General features: G+C 36.7%; 1 protein-coding gene across 3 annotated transcripts in view; it reads left to right on the top strand.

Moving 5' to 3' along the window:
- Positions 1-274: 274 nt before the first annotated feature.
- Positions 275-26977, top strand: part of LOC127436479 (striatin-interacting protein 1 homolog) — a 32610-nt gene continuing 5907 nt past the window's right edge. The window contains exons 1-17 of one of the 3 annotated variants that reach the window (XM_051690666.1): positions 289-447; positions 5886-5955; positions 8265-8339; positions 9328-9462; positions 12522-12642; positions 15571-15639; positions 16286-16392; positions 16582-16709; positions 19698-19886; positions 20369-20419; positions 22235-22467; positions 23222-23287; positions 23451-23514; positions 23876-23947; positions 24030-24104; positions 25229-25326; positions 25476-25602. In XM_051690666.1, coding sequence (XP_051546626.1) covers positions 328-447; positions 5886-5955; positions 8265-8339; positions 9328-9462; positions 12522-12642; positions 15571-15639; positions 16286-16392; positions 16582-16709; positions 19698-19886; positions 20369-20419; positions 22235-22467; positions 23222-23287; positions 23451-23514; positions 23876-23947; positions 24030-24104; positions 25229-25326; positions 25476-25602 — 1800 coding nt within the window. In that variant the 5' untranslated portion in view covers positions 289-327. Of the gene's footprint in view, positions 448-5885; positions 5956-8264; positions 8340-9327; positions 9463-12521; positions 12643-15570; positions 15640-16285; positions 16393-16581; positions 16710-19697; positions 19887-20368; positions 20420-22234; positions 22468-23221; positions 23288-23450; positions 23515-23875; positions 23948-24029; positions 24105-25228; positions 25327-25475; positions 25603-26977 lie in introns of all 3 variants that reach the window. The other 2 variants (XM_051690665.1, XM_051690664.1) reach the window with 2 other exon arrangements.

Below are 26977 nucleotides of genomic sequence, written 5' to 3'. Positions count from 1 at the left end.
CCTGCTAATTAATTTAATTGCTTAAATTGCACTTATTAAAATGAATAGACTACTTATATTTTGATACGCAAAAGACTTTTTGAAATCCAGATGAGAGAAATGCAGCCAGTTCTCCAAAACGTAATAGTGGCACTTGCTCATTCGACGACAAATGTGCAGTGTGGGCGTGGCTCCACGCACCCAGTACGTCAAACCACGCCCATATTGGTGCGTCGGCAGCCAATGAGAGCGTCGAGGACGTTTATTATCTTGAACTTGGAATCCAGCTGCATCTGTTCCAATGTGACAGTGTGTTTCCGCGCGGCGGCCAGTGCCACAACCTGACAGATGCAGCAGCACAACGGCGACGACATGGAGGTACCTTTACTTAATGATACTAACAGTAACAGACAGAAGTCTTTGGCTCCAGACAGGGATGGGTTCAGCATTCAGCAGAAGGATTCGGAGGTAATCCGAGACGCACTGACAGTTTGCAGGGGTAGAGGGGTGTGTGCGTGCGTGCGTTTGCGTATGTACCTGTGTGTATGTGCGATAGGTGGTTTGTTGCTGGGGGCTTTAAATGCCTTGAGTTGTTATTTTGGAGACGTGCATGGTGCTAAAAATACCTTCACCTTATGAATCTGATCTGATGTGACTGGGTGATGGTTAAATGGGGGAATTAGACATGCGTTGCTTATATATCAATTCATGAAGGTTTATATATATATATATATATATATATATATATATATATATATATATATAGACGTGCATGCGCATTCACACAAAATGTAACATTCTTAAATGACATTCTGTCGTGTGTGCGCGCGCTGAGCATTTATGCATTTAGCTCCTTATGTACATGTGTGTCCCTCATATTTGTAACCCGTCCCTGTCGGTGAGCACATCAAATTCCTATGTATTATAATATGTATCCACGGTTATTTAAAAAACTGAAATGATATTACAAGGGAGATTCACCCTAATACAGTATGTGGTATTGTGGTTTTAGGAGTCAGTTGACTTTGGAGTTTCAATGAATTGTAATGTCCTGTTAGTGATTGTACTGTTGACACATTTATTTAAAACGGGCAGAGATTAATTATGGTGTGTGTTTGTGTGTGTGTGTGTGTGTGTATACTGTATTTGTATAGTGCAGTGTCTTCCTATGTTACCATGTCCTATCTATCTATCTATCTATCTATCTATCTATGACTGCTTGGGATATACTCATTGCTCTCTACAGCGTGTCATCCTAAACATATGAACTTATTATTTATTCAGTCATTAAAAATAAAAGCAAGCAAATTCATATTTGATTGTCTTCTTGGCACAGTGCAGCCCAGATTCAGCTTTCAATAACACATATTTGTGCCTTGAACTTGTCCAGCCTAGTGAAGTTATGGTAATGAATTCCTTGACCGTGATCATTGAGCATATTGGATTTTTTTTTTTTCTTAGAGGAATTAGAGCGTGTTTTCCTCATGCCTCCTCGCAGCAGAGATTTTCTAGGACAGTGGTGTGGAGAGGGGTTGACTGTAGACAAAACTCTTCAAAATGATGTGCATGAGTTTTTGAAGATCAGTGACTCTCAAAGGTCAAATAAATAACTATAAGTGGTCTGTAATTAAAGCAGAGCATAATGTTGATCTGACTCTTTCTGCTTGGTCTTTTGGGATGTGCTGATATGGATGTACATGTTTGAGTTAGTGCAAAATATATTTTTGCTGCATTAATAGTGAATACTGACTGGGGGAGGGTGCATCCTTTTATGTTCAGTTGATTAACTCCATGTTGGCATAGGGCACCACGTTGTTTCCTGCATTTGAGATGTGCTTTACAGATTATTCCAGTATGTTTCAAAAGGAAGAAGGGGTTGGAAACTGCTGTTCAGTTGCTCCTTGTTTGTTTGTGAATGTGTGCATGAGTTAGGAGGGAAAGAAATCAGAGACATAGAGAGAAGTGTGTAAATATGAAGAAATCATTATTGTACGCATGCACACAGACATAGCCTAAAATCTGTGTATTATGCATAAGAATTCATTAAGAATCAGTTGCGGCCAGTAAAAGTGCCGGTTATTTGCACGCACTGTCTGCGTTGCATGGTTTAGCGCTGATTCACTACAAAAATTATGCAGATCAGGCAATGGTGCAAATGCTTCCACAAAATTACAGCTGAATGCAATTTGCATGTGCAATTCCGATCTTGCAGGCCAAAACTGAGGAGGAGGATGCAGTAGACTGCGATCTAACACACTCTGCTGGGACTGTACAGCATCACTTCACTACTGTGATCCAGACACCTGAATCATCTCTTTAACATATGCCAGATTATAACACTCTTCTCCATCTTTTGGCCATTATTTGATGAATTAGTGCTGATATGATCGATAGAAATTGTACACACACACACACACACACAAACATCTCTATTAAATTAAATTAATTTTAATGCCTGCTTTCATCTGGCGGTAATAGCGCGATGTAAATTGCACCGGTTGATTTATGTGAATAAAGCTTAATCTATAATGAGCTTTTTTTTCACATTTTGTTATGTTGCAGCCTTATGCTAAAATGATTTAAATGATTTTTTTCATATCAGTGTACACTCCATACCCCATAATGACAAGGCAAAAATCAGATTTTTGATAACTTTGCAAATTTGTTAAAAAGAAAAAACTGAAATATCACATTGACAAAAGGATTCAGACCCTTTGCTATGACACTTGAAATTTAGCTCAGGTGCATTCCATTTCCCTGGATCATCTTTGAGATGTTTCTACACTTTGATTGGAGTCCACCTGTGGCAAATTCAATTGATTGGACATGACTTGGAAAGGCACACATCTGTCTAATATAAGATCTCACAGCTGAAAATGCATATCAAAAATGCATTCTTTTGAATATGTTGTAAGTAGGGGTGTACATTTATATATCGTGCAACGATAGCAATACACAAATGTGACAATATGCATCGTGGAGATAAAAAATGTATTGTGATATAACATGTAGAGTTAGTTTTATCCATTTCTCCCAATTTTGACCAACAAATTGTTTGAACAACAAAAAATGTAATCAACCTAGACCTAATACATCATTACTCTATGTACTGTAACATAACAGTAATAATTTGTGATGGAAGTAGAGAGTTGCTAACTATCTTGTATTAGCTGGCATGCTCTGTTTTTGGCCGAAATGGAGATATTCTGTATGATTTGAATGATTTTCAATTGAAACTTTCATGATTCAGGCTTTAAGTATCATGAGAGTATTGAATTGTGAATTCAGTATCTTGTAAAAATCATTATTACTTAAACCGTGTGGTGTGTAATTTATGCGCCACTAGCGTCCCCAAATGAAATCACAAAATAATTACTGTTTTCAGAAAAGTTTCCCAAACATGTCCTCCATTGGTCAACACAGATCGTCCCACCTCATACTCATGCCATTGGTTGGGCCAATGTTGATGCTCAAACAAACAGTCCATCTTAAAATAGTATACTAATTGAGCACCCTTTCATGCATTTTTAACACATTAAAATCTGATTCTACTAGCATGGATTCATACTGTCTATTAGGGTTGCAGCGGTATACCGGTTTCACGGTATACCACGGTATGAAAATTGCCGGTTATCATACCATGTACATTTGCTTATCTATGGTATTGAGAAAAAAATGCAACCAGACGGAGAATCTCACCTGCGCATGCGCATCTCCTTTCCTCCTCGACTGTCTGTCAGACTCGTCAACTTGCGCCACACACACATATGCAGCGGAGAAAATGTCAGAGAGAAGCAAGGCGAGGGGGTCTGACATGAGTGTGTGTGTGTGTGTGTGTGTGTGTGTGTGTGTATGTGAGTTAAAGCAGTGTTTCTCAACTGGTGGGTCACAGGTCTATTCAGACTGGGTCGTGGACAGCAAGGAAAGAACAATGCCATGGTTCTCCCATTGAAGATATCACAGGTGATAGCCTATTTAGGACTGCCAAGGCAGATTTAATGATAATCTCACAATCAGCTAAAGGCTTCTCATCTGCATTTTCAAACGAGTGTAACGGAACCAGCAAGCGATCATGATCTGCTCTGCTCTCTGGCGCACGCGTGCAACAACCGGGCTTCCCTCATTATTGCGGAGCGCAGACCTCAAAACTGATGTGACCAATTTCAGTTCTAGTGAGACTTTTCTAGTTTAAAGCGTTACGGAGGAAGTCAAGTCAAACCTCTCAAACAGTAGGCAGCCCTGACATGCCAAACAGCACTGAGGAGGAAAAGAGCAACATTGTGCTATGCACACATTTTTTTTCATTATGCATCATCACCTTTACAAAATTGTTTCACGATTTTACATGAGTAAAAGTAACTGTTATATTTTGACAAATGTTATAGTTTCATATGAAATAATCTAAAGGTAGAATCTATTAGACCTCATTTTATATCAGCAGTGGCATTTTGCAAGATGTGTTTCAGCTAGTATTTATTTTTTCATAAATACTATAATTTGTTATTATTTTTACTATTATTTAAGACTAGCTACACTGACCTAACCATGGTAATGAGGAGCCTTTCCTCCTGTGTAATATGTATGTTCTGTTTGAATTATGTTTGAAGTTAGGAAACAAACAGGATAATAATGGGCTCATATAAGTAAATATGCCCTTCAGTTTTTAAAAGGGGGAGCTTTTGTTGTTGACGTCAACAAAAATAATGTCACTTGATGCATGTCCTTGTACTTGAAAACCATGAACAAAACTATGCAACATAAAAGGAAATGCGACCCAGGATACATTAAATACAGGTTACTTTTTTACTATGGTGGGTCGCCACTTGATTTCCAATGTAAAATCTGGGTCCTGAAGCAAAACCAGTTGAGAACCAGTGAGTTAAAGGTACAGACAGGAGCAGTCTGGCTGCGCTGTCGCACACCTACAGTATATGTTAATTGTTAATAATCATAGGACATTACTTTAAAAGCTCACACAGCTGATATTACTTTTCATTTAGTAGTTAATTTAACATGCTATGCTAACATGTAAACTAACATGCTTTAGTTATATAATATGTTATATTTACATGCTATTATTTTTTATCATGTTTATAATTCGGTTTATTATTATAATTCTTTATTCTATTTATTTTCAAAAGGGAGACTTTTGTTTTTGTTTTTGTTTTTTTACACATACTTAAAAATTCTTTTTTTTTTTTTCAAATTTCAATTATAATAAAGTGTTTGCTCAACCAAAAAAAAAAAAAAAAAAGGTCATTGTAACTGATAATAGTAATTGTGTTATACCATGATACCGTGAAACTGTGATATTTTCTGAGACGTTATCGTACTGTGAAAATCTCATACTGTTGCAACCCTACTATCCATACTGTTTAGGATGGAAAGTACGAACAATGGAATGCAGAGTGTGTGTCTGTGTAGTTACGAGTGTCAATGTTAATCAGTATGCCATTACACTAATTCATATCTAGATGAGTGTGCCTTCTCAGTATGTGTGGTATATCCTGGGGTGATCGAAATGGTCCCTGACATACAGTGTGTTTGCCTGAGCATGTGTAAATGTTATCCCACAGGGCACGTGGCAATCACAGGACGAGACCAGTGCGTGTAAGTGGAAGTGCCTAACCAACACAGAAATGCTGGCCATTTTGACCCCCACCCAATCCACACCCCATTCCTTTGACATTTTTCACTCTTTTGGTATCACACTGTTGTCTTTGAAACACCAGAGTAGTTTGTCCTAGCTGAAATTGCATAATAACATGGAAAGCACGTGCTGCAGTAGACTACTTTAGAGGTAGTGGAAAGACCTGAAGTGCAGTTGGCAAGTGTTCCAGGATGTTTGACAGGATCTTTCACTTTCTGTTGTGCCAGTGAAGTAAGTGCTTGCTTCTGTCCTGCAGGGGTCCATGGAGTCCCCCAACCTAGAGTTTGAATATGGGGACACGGATAACTTCACAGCAGAACTCTCAGGTGGGTCTCACACACAGATGCACACATGCAATTTGCTTGCGGTATGTGAATACTTCCTGTTAATTCAGTAGAAAGCCTTTTAAATAGTTTAAAGGTGCTGAAAATGACTTGCTTTGCAGCTGTTAGGTGTGTTACATGTGTTTACTCTAGGAAAGCATTACTTAAGCTATGGGTAGCCATAAACGTTAGGTTGACATGTGTTTTAATAAATGTGCAATTATTTCCTTAGTCAGATGAAATTGCAAATGTGCACTGTTTAGCTTTTACACTAATCTGCGCTACCGACAGTCTCATAGGACTAACCGGGGAATATTATCACACGCGCTCCGAGCCAGGGACGCTTTCAGGTGTGGGACGAACTGTCACTCTTAACTGTGACTGTGTACACTAGTTATACAGAAACACAACAAATTCAGCAACAGATTTATTTTATATAGAATATCCCAGCTCATAATTACGTGCCACTCTGTGGAAATTCTGTCAGAAAGACGAAACGCAGTTATTCAACAGTTGAAAAGTAAATAAGATTGTCAAGAATTGATGAAACATTGAAAATAAAACAGAAGAAATGTGAGTACTGTCTATCAAAGTGGGATTCCAAAACTGCAAGCAAACAATCACTGTACTTTTGTGTGTGTAATGCAGTTAATTTTTATATAGTGCAGATACATTATGGATAGTGTATAACAGTATTAAGATGATAGGTTACTGTAGTTATTGTTACTGGGCCTACTACAAACTCAAAAATTCATATAATTCAAACTAAGAAGCTTACAGAATCTTTCTGTCTTTTCCTGACTTATACCAACACTGTAAAAATGTCTGTAATTTTTACGATAAAAGACTGTAAAAGTGCTACAGAAAAAAAAACGTTAATTGATTAACGAGTATTAACTGTAAAATATACATACATATATTTTAAAAGACAATACAGTAGTTTTTACAATAAAATGTTAATTTGCACATTTTAGATGTAAAAAGTATGATTTTCCTGTATAATTAATGGTTAAAATTTACATTGTTTAACAAAAGAGTACATGTACTTTCTACAGTAAATTATTGTTAAAATTACAGTAAAAAACAATAATCGGGTGTTCCCACAGTTCCCTGCATGACCCATCATATTTCATTATATTTTATGGGAATAGTTATGTTTCTTCTTATTTTTAATATCAGTTATGTACATTGGGGTGTTCTGTGTTTACATTATTTTAATTTCACATGTGTTACACTGATGGTGTTTATTGTTTGTGTGAGTGACACTGAACACTGTCTCTACATGTTTATTGGTCATTGCTCCTGGAAGAGCCACTATAGGTGAACTTCATGTCATCATGTGCTCTTCTGTAATTTATACGGTGATTAACAATACATTATAAAGTAAAAAGCATATTTTTACAGTTTCAGAAGGTTAATATGAAGTTTATGACTTATTTTACTGTAAATTTTACAGATTTAGTTTTTTTAGGTTTTTTTTGTTTTTTACAGTGCCAGCATGGTCATGTAAATTACAATAGTTTTAAACTGTAAAATATACAGTTTGTCCTGTAAAGTTGTTTACATTTTTACTGTATTTTTTACATAATTATTCTGGCAACCACAGCTGGCAGTTTTTTTTTTTTTTTTTTTTTTTTTTACATTTTATTGTAGTAACAATATCTATTAACTATGTTATTTTTTTGGGGGGGGGGGAGGTCAAAACTATGTTTGCCATGGTACATGTTTGTAGGGGTTACAAAATATGATGTTTGAGAAATATCCAAGAATCATATTTGACATTTTATTCCAGTTCATACTGGATGTAGAGTTTATCAGTTTTAACATACACAAATTTCATAAAATTCATAACAAAATTCCATCAAATTGAATTGCGTAATCTTTAACAAAATTAAATTAATTAAACATAATTTTGTTAAAGATTACGCAGTTCAATTTGATGGAATTTTGTTATGAAATTTTAATGCATAAATCTTAAAAATAGACTAAACTATTTTTTTTGAGTGCATGGTTGAATGTTTCATTTCAGTTAAAATGTCTTTGAAAGAATAATCATGATTTCTACAAGAATTTGTCTACATGTCAATGGTTTTATTTGGGCCTTGGCCAGAGAAAGTTTAAGAACCCCTGTCCTTGTATTTAGAGGATAAGTCTTCTAAAGTTTGCTAAAGATATGGGTCATCATGGTTGCATGAAAAATGCAGCATGGCAATGAATGTTTAATGAGTTTATTTGGCTATAAGTCAATGTTGTGCTTGTTTTACTTTCAAAAGCCCTCTCTCTTTTACTCTGTCCGTCTCTCTTTTACACAGAGCTGTATAGCTACACAGAGGAACCAGAGTTCAGTCTAAACAGGGATTATTTTGAGGAAGACTTCAAGAATCACGGTAATGTAGCCACTGGCTTCACATAACAATTGAAGAGCTCAGTCATATGATTTTGTTGTCGTGTTGTTTAAAATCAGTGTGTTTTGTGCTGGAATTGCAGTGTGTGTAATGTGAGAAAGCACTTGTCTCGCTTCCCAGTCAACATCGAAAGAACAACCTTTGCAGTCAGTGATTTAATTTTACACAAAGAACAGTGAGGCTTTTCAGCAGAAATCTGCTTCACACAAAATGTCTAAGCATTTGGCGAATACCTTGCCAAGAGCATATTAGGTTCAGACTGGGGTATGTACAGTAATTTGCATTCATAAGTCTCTTACTCGTGTATGCGGTTGAGTAACACTTTGGTCTGAAGACATAGAGAGGTCACACAGAATTATCAAGTATTTGAATGCATGTCGCTTTTCTCATAGGTATTTGAACAACTTGTGAAAGAAAGAATGTGAACGAGAGAATGGAATGTGAGGAGTGACAAAGAAATTATTAACTTTTCTTTTGTGGATTTTTCCCCTTTTTCACCCAATTTTTGGAAGGCCCAATGCGCTTTTAAGTCCTTGTGGTCGTGTAGTGATTCGCCTCAATCTGGATGGCGGAGGACGAATCCCAGCTACCTCCGCGTAGCTTATCACGTAGCTTGTTGAACGTGTTGTTCACGCCATCCACCGCGGCATCAACGCTCAACTCACCATGTGGCCCACCGAGAACTAACCACATTTATAGTGACCATGAGGAGGTTACCCCATGTGACTCTACCCTTCCTAGCAACTGGGCCAATTTGGTTGCTTAGGAGACCTGGCTGGAATCAGCACACCCTGGGATTTGAACTAGCGAACTAGAAAACTCCAGGGGTGGTAGCCAGTGTCTTTACCACTGGGCTACCCAGGCCCCCAGAAATTATTAACATTGACAGAATGAGAGTGTTATTAATGACTAAGAAATAACATTTAGAGAACAGAGATTCAGTTCTTCTCTGAAACACCTCTCCTCTAAGTGAAGGGAAGGAGGTGGAAGCAGCTGAGTATGGAGGAGCAGAGGGCGTATGTCATGAGACTGCTGGATGCTCTGGAGTTCACAGATCGAGACAAGAGGCTCAAAGTGGCCCGAGCCATCCTGTATTTGGCCCAAGGTACAAAAATCAAAAATGCAATTATTCAGCAATAAATAACTCAAAGTATGTATAGTCCACCAAAAACATTGCATTCATGACTCAGTACAATACAATACAATATAATATAATATAATATAATATAATATAATTAGGGCTGTCAATCGATTACAATTTTTAATCAAATGAATTACATGGTATTCCGATTAATTAATCAAATTAAACACAATTAATCGTATAAATAAATATTTGCTAAGAAAGCCCCTCAAATAACAATAATTCAATAAATAATGATAAAATACTTATAAATAGTTATATTTAAATAATTATAAATAATATATATAATATATATAATTACTATATAGTAAAAGATTAATAATACAGATAATTAAAATGCATTACATCACCGTGGCACACGAGTAAAGCATTAAAAAAGACTGTAACACTTATTGTACAGTGTTACCAAAAAGACCATTCAAAAAGTGGCTTTAGGATGCAATATATTGTTTATTTCCATAATATTGAACTTATGTCATCTGCCTATCATTGGCCTACAGTTCACAGCAATCCATTTTGCAATTGAGTTTGTCAATAAGTCTGATTTATTATGAGGGCTTGTCTACGGACGTGTCAGTGTACACCTGCATCATACTTTGGTCTTCAAATGCTTTTGGAGCGTCTCGGTTGCGTCTTGTCATAAACATACAGTTTTTAGGTCGCTGTGTCAAGCTAAACTTAGTTTGAAACTTAGAAAAACATGTCTTGAGATCCCTGTGTTCGTATTTGTGCTTCATCAAGCTGTGTTTGAACGCAAGGACGTGTTCTCATTTGTGTTGCTGCAGGGTTGGGGAGTAACGAAATACATGTAACGGAAATACATATTTAAAATACAAAATATAAGTAACTGTATTCCCCTACAGTTTAAATTTAAATTATTGGTTATTAGAATACAGTTACATTGAAAAAGTATTTTGATTACTGAAGAGATTACTTTGCATTTTATTGTCATTTGTTTCATTTAATATTTAGTCCTTTCAGATGGAAAACATTTATACATATAAATGATGCGATCCAAAGTGCATTTGAACAGCAGTGAAACACTTTCTTATGATGTGTTACATTCATACGAGCAGACAGAGAAGTAAGTTTGAAGTAAGTTTGGAGCAGAAGAAATAGAAATAAACCTTGTGTAAATTGTCAGCTTTACGCTAAGCTAAAATGCTATTTCTAGCCATTTTACATGCACATGTTACCAGGCACGATCATATTTTTTATCAAGAAAATTCATGTTGGATCATAATTAATTTTTTCTAGTAAGACCTTTGATATTAGGGCATAAATCATATTCTTGATAATAATTTTTGTATTGTTTTCCTGTAAAAATATCTAAAAGATCAATTTGATTTATCTTGTTTTAGAAACAACACTGCATAAGATATTTCGGTTTTTCAGAGAATGTATTTTTAACATGTGTATTTTGTCTTACTGTACTGGCAGAGATTTTATAGTCAAAACAAGTGAAAAAAATCTACCAGTGCTGAAGAAGGAATCCAAGTAATCTGTTTAGAATACGTTACTGACCTTGAGTAATCTAATGGAATACGTTACAAATGACATTTTACAGCATGTATTCTGTAATCTGTAGTGGAATACATTTCAAAAGTAACCCTCCATACCCTGGTTGTCTGCTGTCGGTGAGTGTGATTTGTGCGGATCGATCCTAAAGTATCCATACTTCCGATACTGATGTTGTATCAAAAATATCGATCCTCACACCAAAATATCAATTCTAAAAAAGTATTTTTTTTAAACTAGAGATATTATCATTTGATTACCATGAACATGAAAAATAATCTTAAGCTTCAAAGTGAAATAAAAAGGATTTAGCTATATTAGCAAATACTTGTGCATGATGGGAACTAGGCCTATTTCTTCTTCCACTCAACATACATGCTGAAAGACACAAGCAGACAAGCACTTGTGCCGTCACAAGAGCGAAACCATGGGTTTTCTACAGTAATATTATAGTAGTAACCATGGTTAATTGTGTGGTAACTAAATATTGGTTAATTTTTGTAAGGGTAAACAAAACAGATGTCTAATAATTTTCTGTTTAGGCTCACAAATGTAAAAAAAATAAATACAAATAATGACTTGAATTGTGACTAAAAAGTATATTTTAAATTACCCATTTTATGCCAAGAAATTGCAAAAAAAAAAAAAAAATCTGTTTAATAGAATTATCGGTATTGGTATCGGTATCTACTATATTGGACTTATTGGTATCGGATCGAAAACAAAATAAGTGGTATCACCCATCCCTAGTGGTTTGTTCTCTGTATTAGTGCGTTGCCCAAACAGCCGAAGTTTCGCTCACTTCCCCCTTGAGAAAACAGGTGGTAGAATTCAAGCTTGAATTGCTCAGATGGAAGGAATATTCCTTATCAGGGTCCAGGGACATGATTAATTGCGTTCTATTTTAACACGTTATTTTTTATATAATTAATCACACTGAATTAACGCGTTAAATCGACAGCCCTAAATATAATAGAATAGAATAGTATAATAATCAGTGGGGTCCAAAATTCTGAGACCACATTTAAAATCTGCATTTTTATTTATTTATTTATTTATTCATTTAAAATTGCATATAAACAAAGTTTCAGGATTTTCAACCTTTTAAAACAGAAAAGTTCTTTTAAAAGTTCATCAGATCATACTGGGAGAACATGGATCTGTAGGTTTTGCACAAACTTGTGGGGTCAAGGGCATGCTGCCATTAAGCAAAGGGGGGACATACCAAATACTAAGGGATTCTGAAATTCAACTTTTCACTCACATTGTTGAGCTGAGTATATACTTTGTAATTAAAAAAATACTGTATATATTTATGTATACAAATGCAAAATAGGAGCATTTTGACTCTACTGGAGCAAGACTTTTGGACCTCACTATATTATATGATAACGAAGCTTATATGAATATACGTTTTTTCTTTTTAATCAAGTGATTTTCACTGTGTGGAATTAAGAGGATGTGTTTGTGCTTGTGTGTGTGTGTCCATTTGTCCATCCATATAGGTGTGTTTGATGAGTGTGACACAGAGACGGACGTTCTCTACTGGTCTCGACACAACGTCTTCCTCCTCTTCGACATGGGCATCTTCTGTGCTTTACTTGAACTCCTCAGCATGGAGATAGAGTGAGTGTGCTTAGTACCCAGAATGCATTATTCCCTGAGTACAGATCATTGACTGACCATTTGCTGAAGGTAGGGGCAAACATACAGGCTGTCAGACAAAGGGTTAGATATTGAAAGAGACAGACAGTGAATCTACACCAGAGGAAGTGTTTAACAGCGCTTCTATTTTTATTCTTTTGCTCTTGAGGGAGCAGGTTAGAAACAGCTCAGTTGTGTGTGTGTGAACAGTGTTTAAGGGGTTCTGTATTTCTGGAGATCCCCTGGGCACTGTACTAATGAGACATACATCTTTCTCTGTTTCTTAATACCTGCTGGGTACTGTAAAAGCTGCCTGGGTGGCACAGCGAGCTGGTTCTCTATTTCTCTAATTACCCACATTACTTACACTTCCATTTCAACAGATCTTTTTGTGTTAATTTGCTAAGGCAAGCATCACTATTATTACTTTCTATGGCTCATACTTAGTTTAAGTTTTGTTCAAATCCTTAATAATTAAACATTTAAACATAACTTGCCCCATACATGTGCTACTGACTTAAATAATACCTAAAACTGTGCGACTTGTTGAGGAAAGTCGTGCAATTGCTTTTTTGCCTGTTGATGAATTAGGTGAAAAAATCCAATTGACTTACATACATATAGGGACCAGAATTAGGGTTTGGAACCAAGAACTGGTTCTTATTCATAACCGATTCCGTTGTACATACCAGAACGAAGGAATTTCATTATGTTAACGGTTCTTGAAACAAGCATTCTTCTGCTATGTAGATGGGACACCGTGCTAAAACTGCACCGTTCAGTGGCACTGCAATTCCACTGTTGAATCAGCAGCGTGAAAATAGGGTGTGACTAGTGTGATTCCTGAATGAATGACTCTTAAGTTAGTTATTTACGTTACATTTACATTTATTCATTTGGCAGACGCTTTTATCCAAAGCGACTTACAAAAGAGGTTCACTAACATCAGAATAGTATTCAAAACAGAATAAAGTGCAACTTTAGTCGTTTTTTGAAGACAGAGAGTGAGTCAGCTTCACGGATGGAGTTGGGAAGGTCGTTCCATCAGCGTGGTATGATGAAGCTGAAAGTCCGGGAAAGTGTTTTGGTGCCTCTTTGTGTTAGTACAACAAGGCGACGTTCCTTAGCCGACCGCAGGCTTCTAGTGGGCACGTAGCTCTGCATAAATGATTTTAGGTATGCTGGAGCAGACCCAGTGACTGTTCTGTATGCCAGCATCAGAGCCTTGAATTTGATACGTGCATCAACCGGCAGCCAGTGAAGAGAGACAAGGAGTGGTGTAACATGTGCTCTCTTTGGTTGATTAAAGACCAGACATGCTGCTGCATTCTGGATCATTTGCAGGGGTCTAATTGCACATGCAGGGTGGCCTTATTTTTAATCATCAGCTTGAAACATTAAGCACTTCCTTCCGAACGAATGGCACTTATCAGCCGGTTCTTTTTAGTGAATGAAAAATGTACTAAATCGCAAGTCATTCATTTGGTAACATCAGCCTCTAAATGAACCAAGAAATGTTACTGTGTACTTAAGGCTTGTGAGACTTTTATATGAGAGAAATCACTGGATGGTTGATGATGTGACAATGTGGAATGGAATGCACACATTATGAGTACTGTTCTAATTAGTGTTATTTTATAAAAAATAATAAAATAATAAAATAAAAAAATTATATATATATACAAGTCGGTAAACCCACCTTTTGAAAAAAAAAAGTTCTGTTGAAATATGAAATCATCTAATCATTTGGTATCAGGTTATTGAGAGCAGTAAATCCAATAAACAGTTCTTTACAAAAAAACGTTAATGGAACCATTAAATATCCAGGATAGCTAAGAGAAATTGATATCAGAACTGGAATCATTAAATTCCACGATTCCCATCCATAACCAGAATATCACAGAGACGTGGGGTGGCCTTTTTTGTCTTGGCTCAGTAAGCAACACCCTGGTAACCACCAAGAACACCTTACCAACTGTGTAGCAACTCTCTGGCAATCATCCACCATACCCATGCATGGTGGCAGAGCATTTTGCATGGGCAACCACCAGTCTAGTCCACTTTAATCTCTAGTTGCATGTAATAATATTTAATATTTGAAACATTATTATGAAAGACACTTTTCATCCACTGCATAAAAGGCAAAGGTCATAATTTAAAAGCAACATCAAGCACATACAGATATAATGTGCCAATCCTCTTGCACCTGTTGTCATTTTACCCCTCTCTTTCTCCCTGTCTCTTGTGTTAAGAGAGCAGCAGTGTGGTCTGTCTGTGATCTCCACTTCAAAGACACTCTGGCCACCATGCCTCTCCTCTCTCAAGCCTCTGCCCGGGGGATTTCATGGCTTTTTACATCCTCTCATCAGCCCACACAAAGACCATACTGCTGCCTCTCCAGCGGCTCAGCCTCTTCTCTGGTTTATGGAGAATAATTTGTACAATTTATCTTGAGCCCTCCAGCTACTCTGAGCATTGATTCATATTTAGCCGAGCGCACCTGATTGATGCTTGACATTGGTTCATAGCTCATTAGATACAATAAGTTGATATTTGTGCGGGGTTTAAATGAATAGTTGATGCATATATGTGAAATTATGTGTAAGAAAACTTCCCAAAAGTATTTCATGTCAACTACCCAAATATGAATCCTTTTAGGGTCTTGGGTAGTGATAAACATTGACCATTGAAAAACCCATATCTGGTGACCACTAGTCTGGAATTAGATTGCATTGCTTGTTTGCCTCTCAAGAACTATTTTTTTTTCCATTTATATTATATTATGTGGCTCTGTAATAAGATCAGCTGGTTGTAATGACCCTGACACAGCTGTTATGCAAGGCTGTCCGTACAGTGCTCTTGTATGTGCAAATTTACATTTTGATTTAGTATTGTTGCTTTTTCTTCCAGTAATAACCAGGCGTGCAGCAGTGCGGTGAGAAAACCAGCCATATCCCTGGCAGACAGCACTGAACTTAGGTAAGATGCTCATGGGCATAAAGACTGATTCTTTTTGATAATTTTTTTCCTCACAGACACGCATACCGCTCTCATACCATAGCCTCACCTCATCCAACCCACAATCCACTTCTCACATTTACATCAAAATGGGTTCTAGGCGTCTTGTGGGAGACTTGCAGAGAAACCCCGGGCAGCCTCACCTGCCTTCATATTTTTGAGTGCTTTACTCTGAGGCTCAATATCTAGTTGCCATTTTGCTGTAACTGCTCACTAAGACTGAATCTCTGCAGGCAATTGAAACATAATGGAGATCCAAATGTTGTTTTCCTGTAATGCTGCTTGTATTAGCTGATCGTAGATGTGATAATAGCAGAGACATTATAAGGGATGAGACAGCCTACTTGTTTTCATATGAATGGGAGAAATCCTAATGCTAAACATGACCACTGTAGTCCCACCCTACAGATAACAGGGCCAATTGACTTTTTGATAGAGACATAATCTGTGAAAGCACTTTAACAAATATAACCGCTAAGTGAACTGACTTGCCATGAAGGACTATGATAATACTCACTCTTAGTCACAGTAAAACATAAAGACTCACACACATGCATACGAAATCACACAGAGTGAACAGTAAATGCATTTGCATTGTGTTCTGAAGGGTCCTATTGAGCACCATGTATTTGATGGTGGAGACCATTCGTGTGGAAATGGAGGGTGACAGCCCAGAGAGGAAAGCAGCAAGACAGGCCTTCAAAACAGAGTTGGGTGAGAAAGACTGGACTGTGTTTCTTTAAATCTTAGAGACTATATTATGTATAGAAAGACTGTGTGTGTGTGTGTGTGTGTGTGTGTGTGTGTGTGTGTGTGTGTGTGTGTGTGTGTGTGTGTGTATTAGGAGTGTTTGGCAATTGACCTTCTCTATTGCACAGTGATTAACCTCCCTCCCCCTTTCAGGTTCACCCCTTTATAATGGCGAGCCCTTTGCCCTTCTCCTCTTCACCATGGTAACCAAGTTTTGCAGCATGAATGCGCCCCATTTCCCCATGAAGAAAGTGCTGCTCTTACTATGGAAAACCGTACTGGTCAGTCTCATTATACACACATCAGAATTACTGTTGATTCTATTCTGTTGTGTTCCATAGATAGATTGATTATTGCTTTTATTCTTTTCTATTTTGTTTAATGCCATAGATGACTGCTTATTCTATTCTATTCTATTCTATTCTATTCTATTCTATAGATAGATGATTGCCTATTCTATTCTATAGATGACTGATTGCTTGTTCTATTCTATTCTTTTTGTTTGCCATATTTATACAGTGCTGGGTAGATTACTTCAGAATTGTAATCAAGTACTGAATACAAATTACATGATTTAAATTGTAATTAGTAATGCAATCTATTGGATTACTGTTTTATTTTATTTTTTTGGTAATGATTAATTTTGGATTACTTTTGGATTATGTCTGACCCAACTTTTGTTAATTTGATGTCACACACACGAGTAGGATAACCTTTTACCATTTTCAGAAAATGTTGCTTAAATGCATTAAAGAACTTAATTAATTAATCAAAATATGAGAATTTATATGATTTTTTGTTTCACTCACTATTTGTTTGTTAAAGGGTGAAATAAAATGGTACTTAAAGGGTCATGAAATACAAAAAACACATTTTAACTGATAAGAATAATTCAACAACATACATATTTAGAAGAGGAAAAACATGCATTCCTTTTAGGAGAGTTTCTAGAATTATTGACCAGTTATCCAGGGCTTGGTTATTTAATTGTGGTCTTATTCCAGCAATTTCGGCATTACAAACACCATCCATGTAAGGTTTACAGATCAGAACAGTTATGTTTGTGAATCAGTGTCACAAAAAAAATAAAAAATTCTCTCAAAAGTTATTTTAAAAGCACATTAATGCAAATTTTTGAAGCTGAGTGCAAAAGCAATTTGTGAAACTAAAACTAACTTTACCATCTTATTGCAATCGGTTCGGCATTTATGTGTGTATTAGATTATAAAAATGAAATTACATGTATTTGGGCATTTTGATAAGTTTGATGGACAAAACCTTTCCAAATACATAGTGACACATGGTTCTATGACACACAGGATAATAAAAATAACAATTAAAATGTGTTCGTCAAGAGTTGGTTAGATATGCAATGTTCATTTAAGAAAACATGCTAGCACACCTTCAAATGCTTCAGTAGATCTGACACAGAAGTGGACAGGATATTAACTTTTGGAAGGCAGAGTTTCCTAATAATATTTTATTCTATTAAATGCCAAAGATGACCGCTTATTCTATTCTGTTTCATTCCATAGAGAGATGACTGATTATTCTATTCTATTGAGTTTTGTTCCATAGATGAATGACTGCTTATTTTATTTTATTGCATGCTGTTTCATTCCATTAAAGGGTTAGTTCACCCAAAAATGAAAATTATTTCATTTACGCACCCTCATGATATCCCAGGTGTGTAAGACTTTCTTTCTACAGAACACATTTTAAGAAAAATAGAAAAATATCTTTACACAGTAGGTCCTTAAAATGCAAGTGGATGGTGATCAGACTTTTTGAAGCTGCAAAAAAGTGACAATCGCTATTGGTGCGAAAAAAAAAAAAAAAAAAAAAAAGATCAATATTTAATTACTTTTTAACTCTAAATCATTGCTTCCGATCAGCAGATGTATGAGCATGTGCAGCGCACATGAAAGAGCAGTGCTGTTTACAACTGAGTAGGAGGAACGCTGTACAGAAACTCATTGGTTTTGGTTTAGATCTGTATTGTATCTGTTTCTTTTCTAATAATGGTGCGTTTATGTCCTCATCCTAGATGTCTCAACCGAGAGGAGAACATGATATTATGTCCGTAACATGCCAATGCAAATACGTCACGCGAGAGACCGGTGAACTCCACCCTTTCATGAGGCTTACCGAAAATGATGGATTACAGTTAAAAAGTACTTAAATATTGATCTTTTTCACACCAAAAGCAATCGTATCACTTTAGAAGACATTCATAGTTCAAATCATATCGACCTGGAGTCATATCGACGACATTTATGCAGGCTGTCTATGATTTTTGGAGCTTCAAACAGTCTGATCACTATCCACTTGCATTTTGTGGACCTACTGAGAAGATCTTTTTCTATATTCTTCAAATGTGTTCTGGTGAAGAAAGAAAGTCATATACACCTGGGATATCATGAGGGTAAGTAAATGATGAGATCATTTAAATTTTTGGGTGAACTATCCCATTAATAGATGCCTGCTTGTTCTATTCTATTATATTCCACAGACAGATGACTGCTTATTCTTTTCTATTCTATTCTCAATACTTGATAATCTTTTTGTATAGATTTGTAGATTTTTTTTTGTATGTACACTGGTGGCCAAAAGTTTGGAATAATGTACAGATTTTGCTCTTATGGAAAGAAATTGGTACTTTTATTCACCAAAGTGGCATTCAACTGATCACAATGTATAGTCAGGACATTAATAACATGAAAAATTACTATTACAATTTGAAAAAAATGTTCAGAACTTCTTAAAATACTTCAAAGAGTTCTCATCAAAAAATCCTCCACGTGCAGCAATGACAGCTTTGCAGATCCTTGACATTCTAGCTGTCAGTTTGTCCAGATACTCAGGTGACATTTCACCCCACACTTCCTGTAGCACTTGCCATAGATGTGGCTGTCTTGTCAGGCACTTCTCATGCACCTTACAGTCTAGCTGATCCCACAAAAGCTCAATGGGGTTAAGATCCATAACACTCTATTCCAATTATCTGTTGTTCAATGTCTGTGTTTCTTTGTCCACTCTAACCTTTTCTTTTTGTTTTTCTGTTTCATAAGTGTATATACATTAAGTGTATATACATTATATACATTAAGTGTATATTTGCTTAATGTGAACACTGTTAATCATGTACTGTTTCCACTATAAATCAGATGGAGTGGCTCTAGTTAACAACAAACCTGCTTACATACCAATAGTGCTCTGTCCATTGATTTTTGCATGTGTGTGTGTGTGTGTGTTGCAATGCTCCTTAGTTCACGCTGGGAGGTTTCGAGGAGGTGCAGGAGATGAAGGTGAGAATGAGAGAGCGGTTGAATCTGCCGGCGCTCCCTGAGGACAGCATTAAGGTGGTGCGAAATATGCGAGCCGCCTCCCCTCCTGCCTCGGCTATGGAACTCATCGAACAACAGCAGCAGCAGAAGAGAGGACGCAGGAGTCGCAGGGTATGAGAAACACACATACACATTTAAATATTTTTCAAAGCAGTTGCACCAGCAGACAGTGGTTCAGTGTGCTTCAATGTAAAGAAAAGTGAATGCCATATTCCACTTGGAGATACCAGTATGAGTTGAGGTCACTACACAGACTATACACACAAACTCTCATGCTGATTAAATTATTTCAGCCAATATTCGAAACACAAAACATAGAATTTTCAAAAACAAGCCATGTATTCTTTCAAAAATGTCCAATTTGTGTTACACACTGTACTAATACTACTGAACGCAGAAACATGCAAAAAAGACGATGTGCCTGTTGTCAGGGTTTCTGACCTTCAGATCCTCTACCTTTCGCCTTCCTTTCTATCTTTGTCTCTCTGTAAGGTCTCTATAACTCTTTCTCCTTTCTTCCCTTTTCATACGTTCTCTCTCTGGATTTTCTTTTCCCTGTTGGCTTATTCCGTCTCTTCCTTGTGTCCCTACAGAGTGCCTTTGTTGATAGCTTGGAAGGAGACAGTCCCTATGCCAAGAAACAGGTCTTTACCCAAAACCCGTTTTGTGCATTCTCTTTGTTGTGGGCTGGCCTTGCACTCCTCCACTCTCTTCTCCTTCACAACAATTTGTCCAATTTTTTTATTATACTTTATTTGGGGGAGAGAAGGGTTCCAAGAGATGCAGCTGGCCATGGTCTTGGGGGCTACAGGACATGGTGAACATTAGCAAGAATCTTTCTCTCTCTCTCCTCCTTTCTCCCTCTCTGCTCTTGTTCTTTCTTTCCATTTCCACGTGTTCTCAGTCAATGAGATCCACATAGACACACTCTGGCTCCCACTAGCTAGCAGAATGGCTTCTTCTCAATCACAGCTGAGTCACCTTTGCTCATGGCCTCAGTACCGCACACAAACACACTCATACACTGACTGCACTGGAACAAACGATGGCGCTCCACTAATGCACCTCATGCCTGATGCTTGCTCTGAATCTTGCCATTTATCTGTTTGAACATACACTAGCGATGTAAAGAATTTGTTTTTTTTGTGCCTTTGTTGAAATGAATTTGCACAGCAGGAATGTTGAAGAAGCTGCAGTGTTTAATATGGAATGTGTGAGTCCCTATAATTACGTTTTTGTGATGCTTATCTTTTACAGGTTTAAGGAACAGTAACTTTTAAGTGATGAGCTTTAAGCAATGGATGGTGAACATGTTTAAAGTTATGATCCTTATTGTCAGACTGAAAAATTAAAAATAGCAGATGAATCATCACAAATTATTTTGTTGGACCTTGATACGAGTCTTCAAAATATATATATATATATATGTATTATTAAATAGTGCCAAATGTAACAAATACGATTCACACCATAAAATTCATATATCATTATTTATTGACCTAATTCAGTATGAGGGGAAGGATACATGAAAATGATCTTGGGAATAAAATTAGACAGTTCTTAGGATAAATTATGACAAGTTTGTAAGAATATTCCTTGGTGCAGTTCTTTAAAAATTCTTAAGTTCTCAAATATTTTCTTAAGATCGTCTTAATTTTTTTCTTAAGAACGAAATGACAGGCTTTCACATTGTATGACTTATTATAGCCTGCTTATGAGGTTGCCTTGTCGAATACAACAAATTCAATACTTCAACACTGGCAAATTGTAATGCTAAATTTTTCTAGGCCTATCTATTAACCTTTTTTGTAAGTAGCAAGCACTTAGCGATAATTTTTTTTAAATGTAAATTGCGTGAGATGTGTTAATTTAGTGACATTAACTGTCATAGTTTTACACACTAAAGTAAAACGGACAGTGCCAGCTTTTCTAATAATTATTATATTTCTATGGACTCGCCCGTAGTTTCTAAGATCATGGAGAGAGAGCGCAATGCAGTTTAAATTGGCTAGCATGATTGGTCATCACATTAAGAAGCTTTTATTGTTTGAACATTTATTGTTTGAATTTTGTGATAAAATTACATGGTGTGAAAGCTGAAAATAAAAATTACATAAAACACAAAAAGTGTCATGTTTGAAACAACCCCATAAATTCATTAAACATTTTACCTTTTGGGATTTAGACAACTGTGAGGTTTTCCAAACTTTTAGATGTTATTTATGAGCATTTTTAAGATTTTATTTTAATTTTTTTTTATTAAGAACAGTCTTAAGAAAAAAGATAAGAACTTTTTTCAGGAATTCAAAATATTCTTAACTTTTTTAAAGTTAGAAATTAAGAAGAAGATGGTAGTAAAGAATAATTTTCTTCTCGAGAACGTTTCATGAATCCGGCCCCAGGTTTCAAAGCAATGTACATATATTTATATTTTATAACACTTCCTACTTCTATTGCAGCCCCTGGTCAAGCAGGACAGTCTGGACACGTACAATGAACGGGACCCTTTCAAGAATGATGATGCCCGGGATGAGGAGGACGACCCAGAGGATGTGGACAGCGGCATCGAGGGAGAGGTGGACCCCCTTGACAGAGACGTCATCATCCAACCGCCGCCCCCGCCGCCACCACTGCAGCCCCCAACTGAGAGAGTGTCCTTCCCCAAGGGACTGCCCTGGGCCCCCAAAGTCAGGTGAGACAGGTAGAAGCTTATGCCTGAAGACTGAAGCTTAGGTGGCTAATGCAGCTCATAAGACCTCTGCATCAAATATAACCATATTATTTTCAGGAGGAAAATTTTTCGATAGCATGGTCAGAATGTCAATAAACTTTTTTTACTTTGACTGTTTACTTAAATAGATCTATTGATTCAATGAGAATTATTTGAATCTGAATGCAAATCTGTATATGAATTCGAGTCTAAATCTGAATCTGAATTCGAATAGCTATCTAGATGACTAATTTTTCCCTGTGGCTGGTCCAGGGATACATGACTATAGATGCTCACGCAATTGATCCATTTCTGTAGTTTCAATAACTGCCTACAAAAAAATCTGCTACAACCCCGGTGTTGGAAACAAGTTGGTCTTCAGACTGCAGTAACTCACGCATACATAATGCATTTCAACGGAAAGAGACGGATGAACAGAGAGGCACACCGAAGAAGGAAAAAGAGAGGAATGTGGAACATTTTATTGAATGTTCTTGATTATTTGAAAAGCCATGCGGTATTTACCTCTTCAGCTTCTGCCCATTTACATGTAGAATCTAATGCTGTACTCCATTGCTGCATGCAGATGAGAAAGAGAGAAGGGGGGTAGGGATGGGTGCAGATGTGTGTATTTTAGTTCTTGTTTCATTTGCAAAAACTTAAACGTGGCATCTGCCCGGACTAAGGTCTACAGCTGAACAAACACATGCAGGCAATTCCCTACTTTCTCCCACAGAGAGAAAGACATCGAACACTTTCTGGAGAGCAGCAGAAATAAATTCATTGGCTTCACTTTGGGAAAGTAAGTCTCTGTCTCTTTAAACTATGCCATTTGTGTCTTGAGTCATAGAATAATATTGATGACAGTTATCAACCTTGATCATCATCTAGCTTAATTTTTTAACTCGTTAACTATATTTTAATTAGACTGTACTGTATATATTTTTTATGATGTTATTTTACAGTGACACTGAGACTCTAGTTGGTTTGCCCCGGCCCATACACGAAAGTGTGAAGACTCTTAAACTGGTAAGGATGGAACCATTTCTATTACACATTTCCTTTAAAAAATCGAGATCTTTAACCTATTTTTTTCTCTTTTGTAGTTGACCAACAGACTAATTTTCAGCAGAGACATAACCAATAATTGTTGCCATCTTTGTTAACAAAAATAAAATAAAAATACTACTGCATTCTCTCATCACTAATTGAGCTTCAGATATTTTGCCTATTTATTGATATTTATTGAATAAGCAGATTATATTTGTTAGAATTACCAAGCTGTGCTGCCACATATTCTATCGGGGCTCTTTTAGCGAATCATAGAGAAGTCTAGATTAGACTGTCCTCGGTCACCATGGCAATTCTCTCTCTCTCTTACTCTCTCAAGCACAAGTATGTCTCTATAGCAGAAGTCCAGATCAAGAGAGAGGACGAGCTACAGCAGTGCCCCATGACTATGGTAAGTGGCTCAAATTTGATTTGCATTTATTACTAGTCCATTCAGATGCCAATAAACGTCACTTGCTTTTTTGATTGGCTAGGGGGAAGAGGAAGTGGAAGAGACACCAGCAGAGATTCTATATTTGGGAATGCTGCCCAGCCTCTCTCAGTATGTAGTAAGTGTCCTCTACACTTAATATATTTTTACGCACTAAGATGGTGCTTGACTATAGCACTGGTTAATTGAATTATTACAGAGCAGTCTGTTTCCAGATAGAAAAATCCCATTTATTTTTTCCATAGGGGAATTGATTATTAATGATACCTTTTAAAGAAAAAGTTACCATGAGCTCTGAGGTTGTTGATCGATGGTCTAAGCTTAAAAAAAGATGGTCTAAAAAATTTTCTTTAATAACAGAATTTCTGGTGAAGAGCTAAACTACCCATGATCATGAAGAAAATTTTCTACCAATCAGTGAATCACAGTGAACATAGCGCACCAAATGTGCATTGCAGCGACCACTCACTCCCATGAAGCACTGTAAATGACACAATCTCCCAACACTCTCAAACTATTTTTTGCATATATTTAAATAATAATATAAAAATTGTTGTTTATATACTCTTAATCAACTTTAAATCAATAATTTTATATTTGTCCATCTATTTTTAATTTTATTATATCATTCGCCATGCTTTGCCATGCTTCATGGAATTGTAGTTCATTGCCTTATGAAAGACGTGAAGTACATAGTCTTGTACCTTTGTATTTATTTCCAATTTTCAATTACATTTTTTGTGTCAAATCAAAGTTTGTAATGTTGCGAGTCATGAGGCATCCCCATTGTGCCCTTGAGCATGACACTTTACCCCAAACACCATTATATATGTGTCCTGTTTGAACAGCCCCTATGTCTACCTCGGACAGATTGGTAAACTTGATTGCAAAATGGATTGCTGAGGACTGTAGGCCAGTAATAGGCTTATATTCAATGATATGGAAAAAAAACAACCATATATATTGACTCCTAAAGCAACTTTTTTTCAATGCTTTACTCATCTGCCACAGTTCTGTAATGTCTTTTGAATTATCTTTATTTAGGTACTGTTCTCAACAAATATTGATATACAGTATGTGATTATTTGCAATAAATTCTGTTGATTAATCAGTGTATCATGTAATTAATAAAAAATAAAAAAAATCCCTCATTTGACATTTTGTATCAAGTTTTTATAACTTTCGTGCAGCGTTGCAGACAAACCTGGTAGGAATGTTGTATTAACGTTAGTCTCTTTTTAGATTGCCCTTTTGAAGCTGCTACTGGCTGCTGCTCCAACCTCTAAAGCAAAGACAGATTCTATCAACATCCTTGCCGATGTTCTGCCTGAGGAGATGCCGTAAGTCTACTCGGAATCTGTGTTTGATGTCAGTGTGTGTGTGTATGTGTGCGTGTGTGTGTGTAAAATGGTGTTTGAAAAGATCAGTGCTGTTTGTTGTTTTTTTTTAGGCATACAGGCAACCTTTTCATGTGTTTGTGTTGAAACAGAATCACTGTCCTCCAAAGCATGAAGCTAGGCATTGATGTGAACAGACACAAGGAGATTATCGTCAAAGCCATTTCTGCTCTTCTGCTACTGCTGCTCAAACACTTCAAACTCAACCACATATACCAGGTCAGAACATCCCTCTGTCTCTCTTAATTTTCCTTTTTCCTCTTTCTTCTCTTCTCTTTCTGATCTTGTGTACTCAACGGCCCCTGAACTCTGCTGATAGGCTCACTGTCAAAGCACACAATTCATTAGAAGTTAACCAAAAGAGAGATAACCAGAGAGAGACGACAATGAGATATGCAAAGCTTTTACAACATGATAGCTTGAATACGTCAAAAAGAAAGGCAAATAGCTCATATTTGAAATTGGAGAGAGGATTTAAATGTCTAAGAATTCTTTGCGAAAAATAAATTTTCACCAGTGGTCTCAGACTTTTGGACCCTAAATCCCTCCTGTTGTTTCGTACCAAGTGCAGTTCACACAGCAGAGAACATTCACCTGAGTCAGTAGAACCCACTCTCAGATGCCTCTCCTCTTACATCAAACGATATGCGCTTTTATTAAATCTAAAGAGAACAAATGATGAAACAGAAAACATTAAATCATTGTAAAGTGGGAACAAATTGTGAAGAACAGAGTGTTACGAAGTGTGATGTGCTTCATCTTGTCAGCACAGTTCAGCTTAATCCTGTATGATGTGCGCGACAACGATTATGACAAATTGATGCCTGTGGTTTTAAGTGGGGCATAGTAGCACCCGCAATTGGAGGAGAGTGGAAGTGGCTGAAAAGATCACTGTAGGTGTTTATTATCTTTACAAGTAACACCTCTCCTTAGTAATGGGATGAACTCCATACTGTGATCAAATAACAGTGTCAACAGTCTTGATCATAAGAGTGCACTATGACTTATTTTTGTCATGTTTTCCCCTTTTCTCATACTCGACCTTAAGGATCACAGGTAGTCACTGTTTTGGAAAAGGTCATGAGGCATCAGTGTATTACTCCCTGCTAATTCAGAGTCTGGGGGACGGGGCTTCAACTTCTCGAGATTATGGGAGAAAAATTTAAACTTGGTATTGGAAGAGGGAGTGTGGGCTAGGATTCTAAAAAAACGTCAAGTCTACATATAGAGATGCAAGGGTGTGCCTTATGCAATTTAAGATTTTACATTGATTCTATTGGACCCCCTCTAGATTGTATAGGCTTGGTCTTAAAGACACACCCATCTGCTGGCAATGCCAATCAGAAGATGGGGACAGATCCAAGAATTTTGGTTGAGGTTTCAGAGTTTTATGTGTGACGTATTGGGCACTCAGATTTCATTTTGCCCCAGACTCTGTATATTAGGCGATGGGTTGGTCATTAATATAGGGGATAAATACATAAAGAAAAAGAAAAAAAAAAAGAAATGTCATATAGAAGGCTAGGCTACTTGGATTTATTTAATACAAAATGGAGCAGCTATTTAGCCTTTTTAGAAGGCTCTCAGGGAGGGG

The sequence above is a fragment of the Myxocyprinus asiaticus genome, chromosome 47, assembly GCF_019703515.2.
Source record: "Myxocyprinus asiaticus isolate MX2 ecotype Aquarium Trade chromosome 47, UBuf_Myxa_2, whole genome shotgun sequence".
Taxonomy (NCBI): domain Eukaryota; kingdom Metazoa; phylum Chordata; class Actinopteri; order Cypriniformes; family Catostomidae; genus Myxocyprinus; species Myxocyprinus asiaticus.
This window is presented reverse-complemented; position numbering and strand designations above follow the sequence as displayed.